The following is a 12,787-nucleotide window of genomic DNA, read 5'->3' as shown; positions in this document are numbered from 1 at the left end:
AGAAAATATATTATATATAATGTATGCTGCTGTTGGGCATTTCTTGTTTTTGCAAATTGTATATTGGTAAATTATAAGTAATGAGGTAATTAGCAGATTACTTTTAAACATATTTATCCTACCAGCCCTGGATTTGGAAAATTAATAGTACAAAATGATTTATCTTTTCTTTTTCATTTATTTATTTTTTAATTCCTGATATCCTATATTAATCATTTCATGCCAACATTTTTGTAATATAATCATTAATCTGCCTGTACTGTATCACAGTGATTCTCAATCTTTTTGGCTCCATGACCCCTAAAAAGTAAAAAAAAAATATATAATGAATATTTTGTAACACCCCAACCCCAACAAAACCTAATTAAAACTATTTAGCTGCGCTGATAGTGATGGGTATAAACTTGAATATATGAAGGTACAAACATGAGAAATTTACAAGTTCCAACTTGATGTATGTGCTCCTTGTAATTTCATCTGCTTGCCTAATATTCGCTGGGAGAGTGTCATGCTTGAACATGCATATAATATGATTGAACATGTCATGCTCTCAGCACTATAAAAGAGGTGTAAGGGATTGCAGAACGTCAATTTAGTTTCAAATACAAAGCATGTCTAGTGCCTTTATTTAAGTTTGTAAAAGTGTAGTTTTACTGAAAATAATAATAATAGAGGTTTCGGTTTTAGATGTACATCCCAACCCTGTAGGGGAAGACACCTGCCTTGTGACGCTTCTGGTATCCACACCACCACCACTGTTCCTAGCCCTGATTGGCTTTAACGGGAGTTGTCTTTCGCCCTCTAATGTTTTTCATCTCTCAATAATAAGCCAGGCCTCCATTGGGATGCCACCAATGTAAATGCAAATGTAGACATTTGCATCGGTGATTTTTGAACTCAGCTTTTGCCTTCGCTGTAGGCCTCTAAGGTTTTTGATGTACAGTCAAACAGTGTAATTGTTTTTTGTTTTTTTTTCAATTAGATTATTTTGCAAAATGGATAAATTTGTGAAAAATGAATTGAGCCATCTACATGCAGTAATCGATTGGTAAAAAGATAAGATTATACAATGACATTTAAATTATGGTTTTACCTATTTGGATGGAAATCCACAGTGTTGTTTGCTTTCAAAACCTTTCTGACAAAAGCATGTAGCCATCAAAATATTTGACGCTTGGAAACTAAACACCAGGATCGTAAAAGCAAACCTTGGAATTTTTCAAAAGAAAATTGCATAATTCGAGAAATCAAGAAGCTTTTATTTGTATATCAAGCCGTACTGATTAAAGTATACTTGAAGCATTGCATCTCTTAGCATTAAGAGTAGCTAAGATGTCCAAACTCCATACAATCACATAAAATCTCATATTGCCTGTTGTAAAATTGATTGGGTCGTGCACCCAAACAGCCGTGGAAGAAGCAAAGAAATTTTAAAAGCATTCCTTTTTCTAACGACATAGTATCAAGTTGAATCGATGACATGGCAGTTGAAGTTTACGATCAGTCAATTTATCAAGTAAGTTAAAGTGAGTATTTTAGTATTCAGTCTGTTGAATCAACAGATGTGGCACTTAGTTTTTATGTTTTGGCAGATATGAATGTGACAGTGACAGATCAGTCAAGGAAAATATGTTGTTTTGCATATCAATATTTGGTCATAGAACAGAACAATGTCTTTTTGATGTTTTTTTGATCAAAAAGACATCAAAAAGTGTTAAAAAATTATAACACAGACCGGACAAAGTGTATTGCAGTATGTAGTGATGGTACAAAGGCAATAACAGGAAAGAAAATTTTTTTCACTGAAAGAATTAAAAGATTGTATTATACCAAGGTCAGAATGCACGCTCTGCTTCCTTCTCAAACATGCTCTTGCCAAAAAAATTTTACTGGAAATCTGTAACAAATTCTTTGTACTCGTAAAGCTGTAAAGGTGGTTAATTTTATTAAACGCTGACCATTCCAGAACAGACTGTTTGTTAAACTATTTGATGAAATGGCTGATAAGAGAAAATTTCTTCTTTTCCATATAGAAATCAGATGGTTTCACATGGGAAAGTGTTAACCTGGTTACTGGAATTGCGAGATGAATTAATAATATTTTTCCAGGATAAAAAAATGACACCAATAGTTTTTATAGAATAATGAGTAAATGTTGCTTTTGGCACAATTAGCTAATGTCTGATGTATTTTTGCATTTAAACAACTTGAATGTGAATTAACAAGGATGTGATAAAAACATTTTATTAATGATAGACAAAATTCATGCTTTCATTAAGAAGCTTGATATCTGGATTATTTGCTTTCAAAGCAAAAATTTTGATATGTTTCCACTTGCTTCCAATTATATTGAGAAAAATTTTGATGAAGTAAGTATTTAATGGATTTCATATCCACCATCTTCATGCTGGATAGCATGAAGATACATTTGTGCGAGCTAAAAATTCAGTTGGCAGAGTATTTGCAGAAGATAAAAATGATTTCTCAAAGAGATGGGTACTGAATCCATTTTAGTGAAAACGTTGCAGCTGCTAAGTTGCCATTTGACATTCATGACCAGCTCATCAAAATGTCTTCTGATAAAAGCTACAGCTACAATTCACATCTGAAGATTTAGATATGTTTTGGCTTGTTTATCAAACTGAATATGGAAATTTATTCGCAGAGACATTGAAAATATTAATTCCTTTTGCCACATCTTACGCTGTGAAAAGGGTTTTTTGTCTATGGTGCACTAAAAACTAAATATAATAATAATTTTTTTGTCACTTTTAAACAATTTGCTTTTGTGTGTTTTTAACATAGATGTATGTATGGTGAAAATTTAAATGAAAACAAATGCAACCATATCATTAATTTATTTTGTTCACATGTGTTTTTATAAGCATAAATAAAATATTTACAATAAATGATTTTGAGGTGTAAGGGAGTGCAGAACGTCAGTTTAGTTTCAAGTGCAAAGCATGTCTAGTGCCTTTATTTAAGTTTGTAAAAGCGTAGTTTTACTGAAAATAACAATAATTGAGGTAAAAAACACATGGAATATAATTAATGCATCATTACAGAAATATGTTTAAAATTAGAGGGATTGATCAATTTCAAAATGAAAAGGATTTAAGATGAACCATATAATAAAGTTACAAGTTCTCATTAAAGTGGTATATTGTTTTTCCTAGGTTTGTAAAACCTTAAGTTTGAAAGAGTTTCCTGATGTAAATTATTATCAATAAGTAAATTTTCAGTTTCATTTCTCATTATTCTGAGATCACATAAAACATTTTTTTTAACAAATCTTAATCAAACTAACTTTAATTATTTCTATACATATTAACTGTGGAATTATCTCAAGTGTTCAAGTTAATTATCTCTTGTGCATTATCTCAACACTAGACCACCTAACTTCCCCAATAATTGTTCCTATTAAAATATTATGTTGTTTGCTTAGTTGATAAAATTTTTAATTCATACGTTTGAATATTATTTAAAAAATTTTACATCAAAGACAAAAGGTTATGTCAACAGAGATTCCATGAAAAATGCCAGTTATGATATAACGTCTTTCATATTTTACATGTTTAGCAGTAGATTCATTTAAAAATATTATACTAATGAAAGTTTTTAGTTAAAGTATAAAGTATGGTATCTTAAGTTGCCCTAATCTGATTAGAAGAAATATTCTATGAGAAACATTAGAAATATTAGAAGAAATATTCTCGTATTTAACAACAAAATTGATATTTTATTTACTTTTTAGTTGTTCCAGAGAAACAGATTTGATGATACAATTTGGATAAATTAAGTTATTCAATGAGGAATCTTAAACTGATGTTGATGTAGTGATGAAGATCTTTCATACATGGAATTCCAAAATATTAAATGATTACAATATTACATTTTTTAATTTTTTTTTTAATTTATCATTTGATATCTTATTTTATTGTAACAATATTACTGAATTTACATGTTAGTTATTTTGATACAAATATTTAAATCACATATTATTCATGGAACTGGCTAATTAATCTTAAGATCAACAATTTTATATAGTTCCTCTGATTAAACTAAGGTATAAATCCATATTTTCTAAGTACTAATATTAAAAGACTTAATCTAATTACTTACTCAGATAATATTTTTCTAGTTTACTCTGTCATTGACCATGTTTCACGTGATAAAATAAAAATTAGACCACTTATATCTACAATTTTAACATTTCTATTCCACATCTAAAATTAATGTGGAGCAGTTGCTTAACACGATGGCACCAAGTCTTGCGACAATGATTGAAAGAATCATTGATTCAAAGATTGAGTCGACTCATCAGAGAAAACAAAGTAAAGATGAGAAGGCTCATCCCCGGACTGACGCCGTTGACATCAGAGATGCACCACCACAGTTTAAATCACCAGCTAAACCTGCGATTATTAAGACACCACTGAAGTAAGAATAAAAAATCTTGACTTATCTAGCAAAGAGAAACGGATCACTCCATCGTCTAGTCATAAGTTTAAAGAAATTGTGACAAGAAAATCTGAATCTGCGGAAATGGAGTTATTATAGAAAAAGCACCAGACGCAGATGAAATAAAACCTGTACCAATAGAGCCTCCAAAAGCGCAAAAATCAGCTTCGGTGAGAGCATCTATTTCAGCTGGACCCGGTACTGCAGTAGAGATAGAGTCCAGCTCATCCGCCGCGGAGACTGCATCGCTTATTAGTTTAGATTCCCTAGCAAAGATGCTAACAGCACCGACGAAACTTTCATCAACTGACGTCAGCCGCAGAACGTCACTGGCATCCGAAAGAGAGGAAGACGATGCCATATCTGAGATACGCTGTCATCTGAGATACCTCAGATACGCTGTCATCAGAGGTTGAGGCCGTCAGAAGAATGGAGAAATGCAAGAAAGGATGGCCGAAAGGAAAGCCTAGAAAGTAATATTCTGGATTCGAAGTTAGAAGAACGTAAATTTTTGAGCATTTTTGATTCATAAGAATGTGAATAATTTACCTTTTTTTTAGTTATTTATTTTTTTTTTGAAGTGGGATGGGGCTAATGACCAAAGTAGTCGATGCCCCTAAAAACCTCAAAAAAAAAAAAAAAAGCATTTCTATAAATCAAAATTTAATGTATAAACTTCTTTATAGTTTCATGATGGATTAATAAGAGTAAGCTTTCTAGTTAAATTTATAAATATATAGATGTGTTTTAACACATCTCCAAAATTTTTCAGTTTACATCATTCAAATCACCTGCTAGGATAATACTGTTTTTCTTCAATAAAACTACAGTCTAATGAATAATTTTTTTATCATACACCAGGTTCCCTTGTTTAAATTTAATTAATTTAGAGATACCTCAACCATGCTATTCTGCAAGTGCTTTTTGTATTTTATAAATAATTGTTTTTTACAGCAGTCTGATGAGTTACTATGCAAACAATAGGTTTAAAATGAGACTTTGATTTCAGTTTTTTACTACTACTAATCTTACTGTATATGTTATCACTATACATAATATATGTTACACAGCCAATAACCGACCAATAGTCACATCATTACTAAGGATGTAGAGATTACTGCAATTATGTCTACTAAGATTTATTTACAGAAATTTAAAAGTTTTTGTTACTTTTTACATTATATTTTTTATTTTGGCAAGCAACTATGTTGATCACGAACCTTAGAATGGTAAGAACACCTTCAGGGATATTTAATACTTTGACAGGAAGGATTCTTTATTCATACATAAATATATATATATAGTAGCATGTTCGCAGCTTGATTGGGATATTGAGATATTAACAATTAAAAGTGTTTATATAATTAAAATTTATTAGTTTAAGAACATAAATAAAAATAAGACAAAAAGTTATAATAAAAATGACTATAGTTATCATAAGTAACGACAACAACAATAACCATAATAATAATAATAATACAAAGTGAGCAACAATCTCGTAAAATCGAACCCATAATGAAACCACTACTCAACACTATTTATAAAAGACTCTCACACAACTAGCATGACCAGTGGATATATATGTTACTACTGATTGTTGCTGCCATTTGTCAGGTGGTTACATGTCAGTGCAGTATATATTTTGTTGCAATGCAGTGTTGTGAGTGCAGTTAAGTTTGTGTAAAATGCCTAATTCAGTCCAGGAGAGGATAGCTATACTTAAGACCTATATTCATTTGAAGAATCATGTCAAGTATTTGTAGAAAAATTACCGAATGCCTGTATCCCAGCAAAGAGAAGCATACATGATTTAGTTAAAAAAATGGCATAAACAGGTTTAGTTTCAAATGCAAAACAAAATAGTCAGCCTTCCATTAGGACTTCACAGGCCATTGTCAATATTGAAATGTGAATTACTGCCAGTCCAAAAAAAAATCACTACGCAAGTTGTCCCAATAAACTGGTGTTAAATACACAACTCATAAAATTCTTCATGAATTAAAATTGAAACCATACCGTGTTACAACTGTGCAACAATTGAAGGAGACAGACAAACCAAAACACGTGATTATTTCAAATGGCTTCTCGAAACATTGTTGATTGACAGATAGATCCGCAGAACACCAGGTATTGGGTGGTGAGGAATCCTCATGAGATATTAAAGCATCCACTTCATGATGAAAAAATTGGAGTCTGGTGTGCCATTCTCAGTAATCATCCAATATTTTTTGACCAGAGTGTCAATACCTCACAATTTTTGAAGAATTTTAAGCGCAATTAACTAATAAAGAAAAAGAATTCATCTTCTTCCAACAAGATAGAGCAACATGTCACACATCAAATGTTTCACTGAATTGTGTTCATACAGCTTTCACAAATGAATGAGTTATCAGCAGAGGATGGTGGCCTTAACATTCCCCAGAGTTGTTTACTTGGGATTTTTTCTTTGAAGCTACTTAAAGGAGAGAGTTTATTCATCTAATTCGGTTAACTGAAGATATTGGTTAACTGAAGGTAAACATTCAATGAGAAATCAACCCAGCTGACAACAATGTTTTGCATCAGATGACTCTCAATATGATCAGTCGAGCACAAAATTGTATCGATGTCCAGGGTGGTCATTTTGAACATCTTTTGTAACAATAAGGTAAATAAATGCAAAATTTAAATTACATTTTATGTTTTTCTTATTTAATTTTCTGTGTCATTCCAACATAAACTGTCGATTCTGCAGTGGTTATGTTGTGGGTTCGATTTTATGTTGCTCACCCTGTAGTAATAACAACAAAAATAATAATAGTGTATAATAACCACAATAATAATAATAAACGATGATAGCAATAATCAATAAATTACATACAAAATAGAATTTCAGGTAAAAACAGGATTTATTTGCAGGTAGTTAATCATAAAAATTAGAATTCAGTTCCTGACAAAAGACACTATAAAACCCACTAATATTTTCACCTTTAACAACTGGTATTGTATTACTATGAAGATAAGTTTAGTCTAAAGCTCTTTCATTGCAAATACTGTTCCGTTTTACAAATAAAACTACCCTAAAAATTTATGAATGAATCTAATACTTTACTCCTTTCATGTAACTCACCAAAAAATGTTATGCATTCTCCCACAGTCCATACTGGAATGCTTATGACATCACACTGAACACTACCCTGCACCCTGAAGTACTACACATAGACAGATAACGCCATCTTACAATCGCACCGGATACAACCAGCTGTACACCTATACTCACTTTTTCAAAATTGATCTTAACTTATCTTTCCTGGAGTATTTATAATCCTATCCTCGTGACCTGCAGAACCAAACCCAAGTTGAAGTGTGAGAATGATCATCCGAGCCCTTACATTTTGCCATTAATTCCTACACAGTAATTCTTCTCATTGAATTTCATCTGCTTTAGGTGTATTATTGGCAGTATTATAAAGAATGATTGTTAAACAAGTCTGTTAGTCATAGAAAAAGCATTCCTTTTATTTCCCTTCTGGCTTCCTTCCATTATTAAATTTTCTACTACTTTCTTCTTAATTGGCAGGAACCCATTACTCAGGTCCGTTATATCGATCTTGTTACAATATATACTTACTTATTTATTGTGATTATATGTTAAACCACAACAGTAAATAATGGATCTGATTATTCGCAATTATACCATGGCATAAAAATAGATCGTAAAATTAATAAATCTATGCGTTTGGTAATTGACCATAATTACAAAACAAATCTCATGTATTTTTGTATTTATAAAGTCTATATTTTTGAAAGAGAATGATATAATACACATTTGTAAATTTATTACAGTGTGCATTGGTTAGTATAAATCAAAATGCACTACTTAACTCTGATTTGGCAAAATCGCAGATTCACTAGTTTAATATTGGAAGGATGATGTAATACACACCCTTAAAAAAAGGGTTAAATACACAAATTAATGTGACATACAGAAGTAAATGATATAAATGTAGTATTAATTGACCATTAAAAACTAGACGATTGCGCAAAATTATTTATTAAAAGATATAACTAATATCTTACTTAAGACTTATATAATTTTACTAAAACTTACTAAATGATGTGTCCACTTCTGTTTTGCTGATGGTCATGAAAGAACTCTGATTTTTTGCACAGGTAGAATCACATATTTGACGTCCTAAATTTCTTATACAGGATGTACATCGTTTATATACAATTTCAGCTGTTCTCATATTTTCTTCTAAAGTTAATATTTGTGCAACATCACAACACAAAACAGGAGGATCTAAAATTAATAAAAATCATTTGAGAACAAGTACCCTTGATTTTTACTTATGTACTCGTATATATATATTCATTTTCTTATGGTCAAGATAAGTAACATAATTTTGTGCCAATCACTTTCAAATTGTTCCTTAAAAAATAACTCGTCAGAAAATCTTGGTCGAGTTCGTTAACAACCAAAATCGTACCATGGTGGTGGAAATAGAAGGGCTTTTTCGAAAAAATAAAATATCGTTATAACTTTCTTAAGTAAAATATCGAATTCGTTTAAAGTTCAAACTATTTTTTTGGATAAGGGCTTAAAACTTATGTAAGTAAAGTTTTTTGATATCACCGATTGGCCCTTTGGGTGAACAAATGGAATTTTGAAGATAAAAACACCTCCCCTAATAGGCACAGAATCGAGAATCGGTTTAAAGTAGTAGTATGTCCCCTAAACATTACCTAAAACTTTTGTATGAAACAATTTTTGATATGACCAACCCTTACGGGAAGGGGTGACAAAAATGTTGCTGGAATTGTAAGATGATGGGGTTTGTCGTATGCTAAACATGTGAAACTTTTTTCACATGCAACCAGTAGTATTGAGTAAATTTGAAGTTTTTCTTAACTTTAAGATGGATATCTTTTTATCCCTACTTAGCAGTGGTGAAATCTACCTCTCCCTTCCGGCATGCCGAAAGGGATTTTTTTTTTTATTTCACCTCTGGGATTACCGTTAGGTATTGTTTTTTTTATAGATTTTTGAGATGATTGATTTGTAGCTTGTATGAAAATACCATGCCTGACCGATATTCGAACCCAGGACCTCAGGATGAAAGGCCGAGACGTTACCACTCGCGCCACGGAGGCCGGCATTACACCAACCTGTCATTGTAATAATTAAACTGGATATTTATGAAATGCGGTGTGTAAGCTGTGTAACCTCAGATGTGCTGTGGAAACAATATTAGTAGTCTCGCATCTAGGATACCGAAATATCAAGTTGGTTGGTAGCTTCTAAGTCTGTTTTTATATATTTATTGTGTTATATTTTTTTTCAAATTCAGGTAAGTACGACTGCTTAATAGCATTAAACATATTGAGCGAGACACTTATCTAAAATTTGTATCTATTTTTCCGCCAATCACGGAAAACGTTTTTTTTTTTTTAGTGAAACACTTCGCTTAAAATAAATAAATTAACTTACTTGAAAACGTAAATCGTAGTACTTCGCACACTGATCATAGAAATTATCATGTTACAAAATATATTAAATGAAAAATAAAATTTAATTTTATTAACTCTACCATCGGTTTAGGAGTTAGGTTCTAATTTACACCTTTAGAAATTTCAGTTGTGTTTATTATATCAGTCGCTGTTTGCTTCTTTTAAAACCGTCCCACTATCCCAGAAGTAATTAATTATTACTATAGATAATAATTATTACTACAGAAATCACAATAGTTTTAAAAAAAGTTGCAAAAGATTCCATAAAACTGAAGGTTTTGGTGTAACTAAAGATTAAGTGATAAAAACTTACGCACGAATGATCTGTTTGGGGAAATTTTAATATAATTGTTATACTGCTATATTTTTTGGAGTTGAATGCCTGTAGAGAGGGTAAAGATCAGGCTTGCGAGATACGTAATTCCCAACCCACCGGGTTGGTGTATTGGTGAATACGTCTTCCCAAATCAGCTGATTTGGAAGCCAAGAGTTCCAGCGTTCAAGTCTTAGTAAAGGCAGTTATGTTTATACGGATTTGAATACTAGATCGTGGATACCGGTGTTCTTTGGTGATTGCGTTTCAATCAACTACACATCTCAGGAATGGTCGAACTGAGACTGTACACTTCATTTACACTCGTACATATCATCCTCATTAATCCTCTGAAGTAATATCTATCTGAAAGGTAATTACTGGAGACTAAACAGGAAAAAGAAGAAGATACGTAGTTTCCAGATTCCATATATGTAATTCCTCCTTCAGTCGCTTCTGTATTGCCTGAAGTTTTGGCAATGTTGCGTCGGACGAATGGTAACTGTGTTTTATAATTAACAGTCAATACCTAAAAAGAATCTAGGTTCTCTGCAAGCAAGATCAATCTTCCAATTTTTACTTATCGATGTCATTTACATGATTTTTAACATTTCAAGGTAAATTGTTTGCTCCAATAAAAATAAGTTATATTATTTTGTTTCGTTATTTTTTTAACATTAATATATATATATATGCTCGGATAATTTTGTGTATCCTTTCATTTATTGGTACGTAAATGAAATAATTATGACCTTCACCGTTTGGTTTTTTAATCTGGTTATTGTTGTAATTGCAGAATACGGTAAAGGATTTACAGCATAATGCTTTTAGTCAAATAAGGTTTGATATAAAAACTACATACAACGTTTTACGTGTACTTTAAGCGTTTACACTATGTGTGTGTAAACGCTTATTTTATACGTCGAATAAAGCGGTTAAGAGCGTTACTTTTAATTGTGTTTTTTTTTTATTTTTTTTTTTTACTTTTAAGGCCGCAAAGGACCACTTTAGTCAGAATAATTCAAGTCTTTTTTGCCGATCTTTTGGCCTTTAAGTTCTTAGCTTTTACTTTCTCCCAATATTTAGTCATTCGTAATGATCTTGCTTTACGATCCTCTTCTTAATAAACCCTTTTTGTATAATTAAAAGTTCTTACTTTAAAGTTGGTATTCGGATCTTTAATAAAAAATTTTAATTTTTCGGATTTATTAAGTAAATCTTCGTAAGTCAAATTTAATTTTTGCATGTCTTCATTAATTTCTTTGATCCATAATGGCGAATTTTTTAAAGCCCAAAATTAATCAATAATTCTCTTAGTAATCCTATCCTGCGGTAATCTTAACAAGTGTGCACAGAAAGAAATTCGCTTCTTTTTCATAGTATCAATTAAGGATTCCAAGTTTTCGTACACAAATTTATTAGGCAATAATCTGTACTGATTTTCGTGTTTATATTTTTTGTTTATGCAGGTTCTAAGAATCCTGCGTTCAACTTTAGGCAAAGGTTCGGTCCTATTTTTCTGATTTAATCTAAATAAAGTCTCGCTCGCGTAAGTAATTACTGGTTTAACCACAGTTATGTAATGTCTAATTTTAGTGTTAATCGAGAGCGATTTTTTGTTGTAAGTAATTTTAGTTACTTGTAGCACTTTAAATAATTTATTTTTCTTTATTATTTAATTTTTTGTTACAATTCCAATTGAGGTCTTGTAAAGTTAACAAAAATTGCGTGGATCGTTTAAAAGTGTTGTGTCGTTTTATTTCCATGACCGTTTAGTTATACCAGTTGTATATTATCTATATGATTACAACAGTTCTATCCATTATCCACTACCAGTATATTACTAAACTGCGTTTCGTACGTCCATCTACACGATATTATATATATATATATTGTTATATTGGAATTGTTACAATATATATATTGTAACGTATAGAGATATTCAGTCGTTTAGTTCCAGTCCGTGTAATCACCGTGTCTGCATACACAGCAAGTCTCTCTGCCTTCCGACCGCCCGTCCTTTAAACTCCATGGCCTGCTGTTCACGCGGTTGACGACCTGCGGTTAAAGAGGACGTTCCATTGTCAGTCAAACAACAATAACTACCTACCTGACATATTTTTACTTCCCGATCAAATTTATTATAAACTTTCTACGCAGTTACATAATTTCGATAATGTAGATATGCTCTTATGTCCACAATTTGACATAAGTTATTGATTTATAGTTGGTATTTTGATCTTGGCTCGTATAATTACGATAAATATATTTATTTTTAATATTTATTTCCTTGACGCAACACCGTATTTATTATCAACTCTATTTAGATCTTCTAAATCATAAAGAAATTGGGAATTTATAAAAATAATGTAATTCATTAATCTTTACAGTATTTCAAGTTTTCGGCATAAAATTAAATTTAATCCCTTTAAGAAGTTATTGTTTTTTATATCAAAATATCTATTTTAGTTAACAATTTTTTAAACATTTAATATTGTACTATTATTTTCGTTTACATTACTC

The 12,787-nt window shown here is 31.1% G+C and overlaps 1 protein-coding gene across 3 annotated transcripts in view; it reads right to left on the bottom strand.

The window, feature by feature from the left end:
- The window catches only part of LOC142331473 (NPC intracellular cholesterol transporter 1 homolog 1b-like), a 91,384-nt gene that overhangs the window by 64,028 nt on the left and 14,569 nt on the right, over positions 1 to 12,787 (bottom strand). For 2 of the 3 annotated variants that reach the window (XM_075377411.1, XM_075377412.1), the window contains exon 3: positions 8,552 to 8,743. The exons of the other annotated variant lie outside the window; for it this stretch is intronic. In XM_075377411.1, coding sequence (XP_075233526.1) covers positions 8,552 to 8,743 — 192 coding nt within the window. The remainder of the gene's footprint in view (positions 1 to 8,551; positions 8,744 to 12,787) is intronic. 3 annotated transcript variants of the gene reach the window in all.

The sequence above is a fragment of the Lycorma delicatula genome, chromosome 10 (genome assembly GCF_047948215.1).
Source record: "Lycorma delicatula isolate Av1 chromosome 10, ASM4794821v1, whole genome shotgun sequence".
Classification (NCBI taxonomy): domain Eukaryota; kingdom Metazoa; phylum Arthropoda; class Insecta; order Hemiptera; family Fulgoridae; genus Lycorma; species Lycorma delicatula.
The sequence above is the reverse complement of the archived record's forward strand: the minus strand, read 5'-3'. Positions and strand labels throughout refer to the sequence as shown.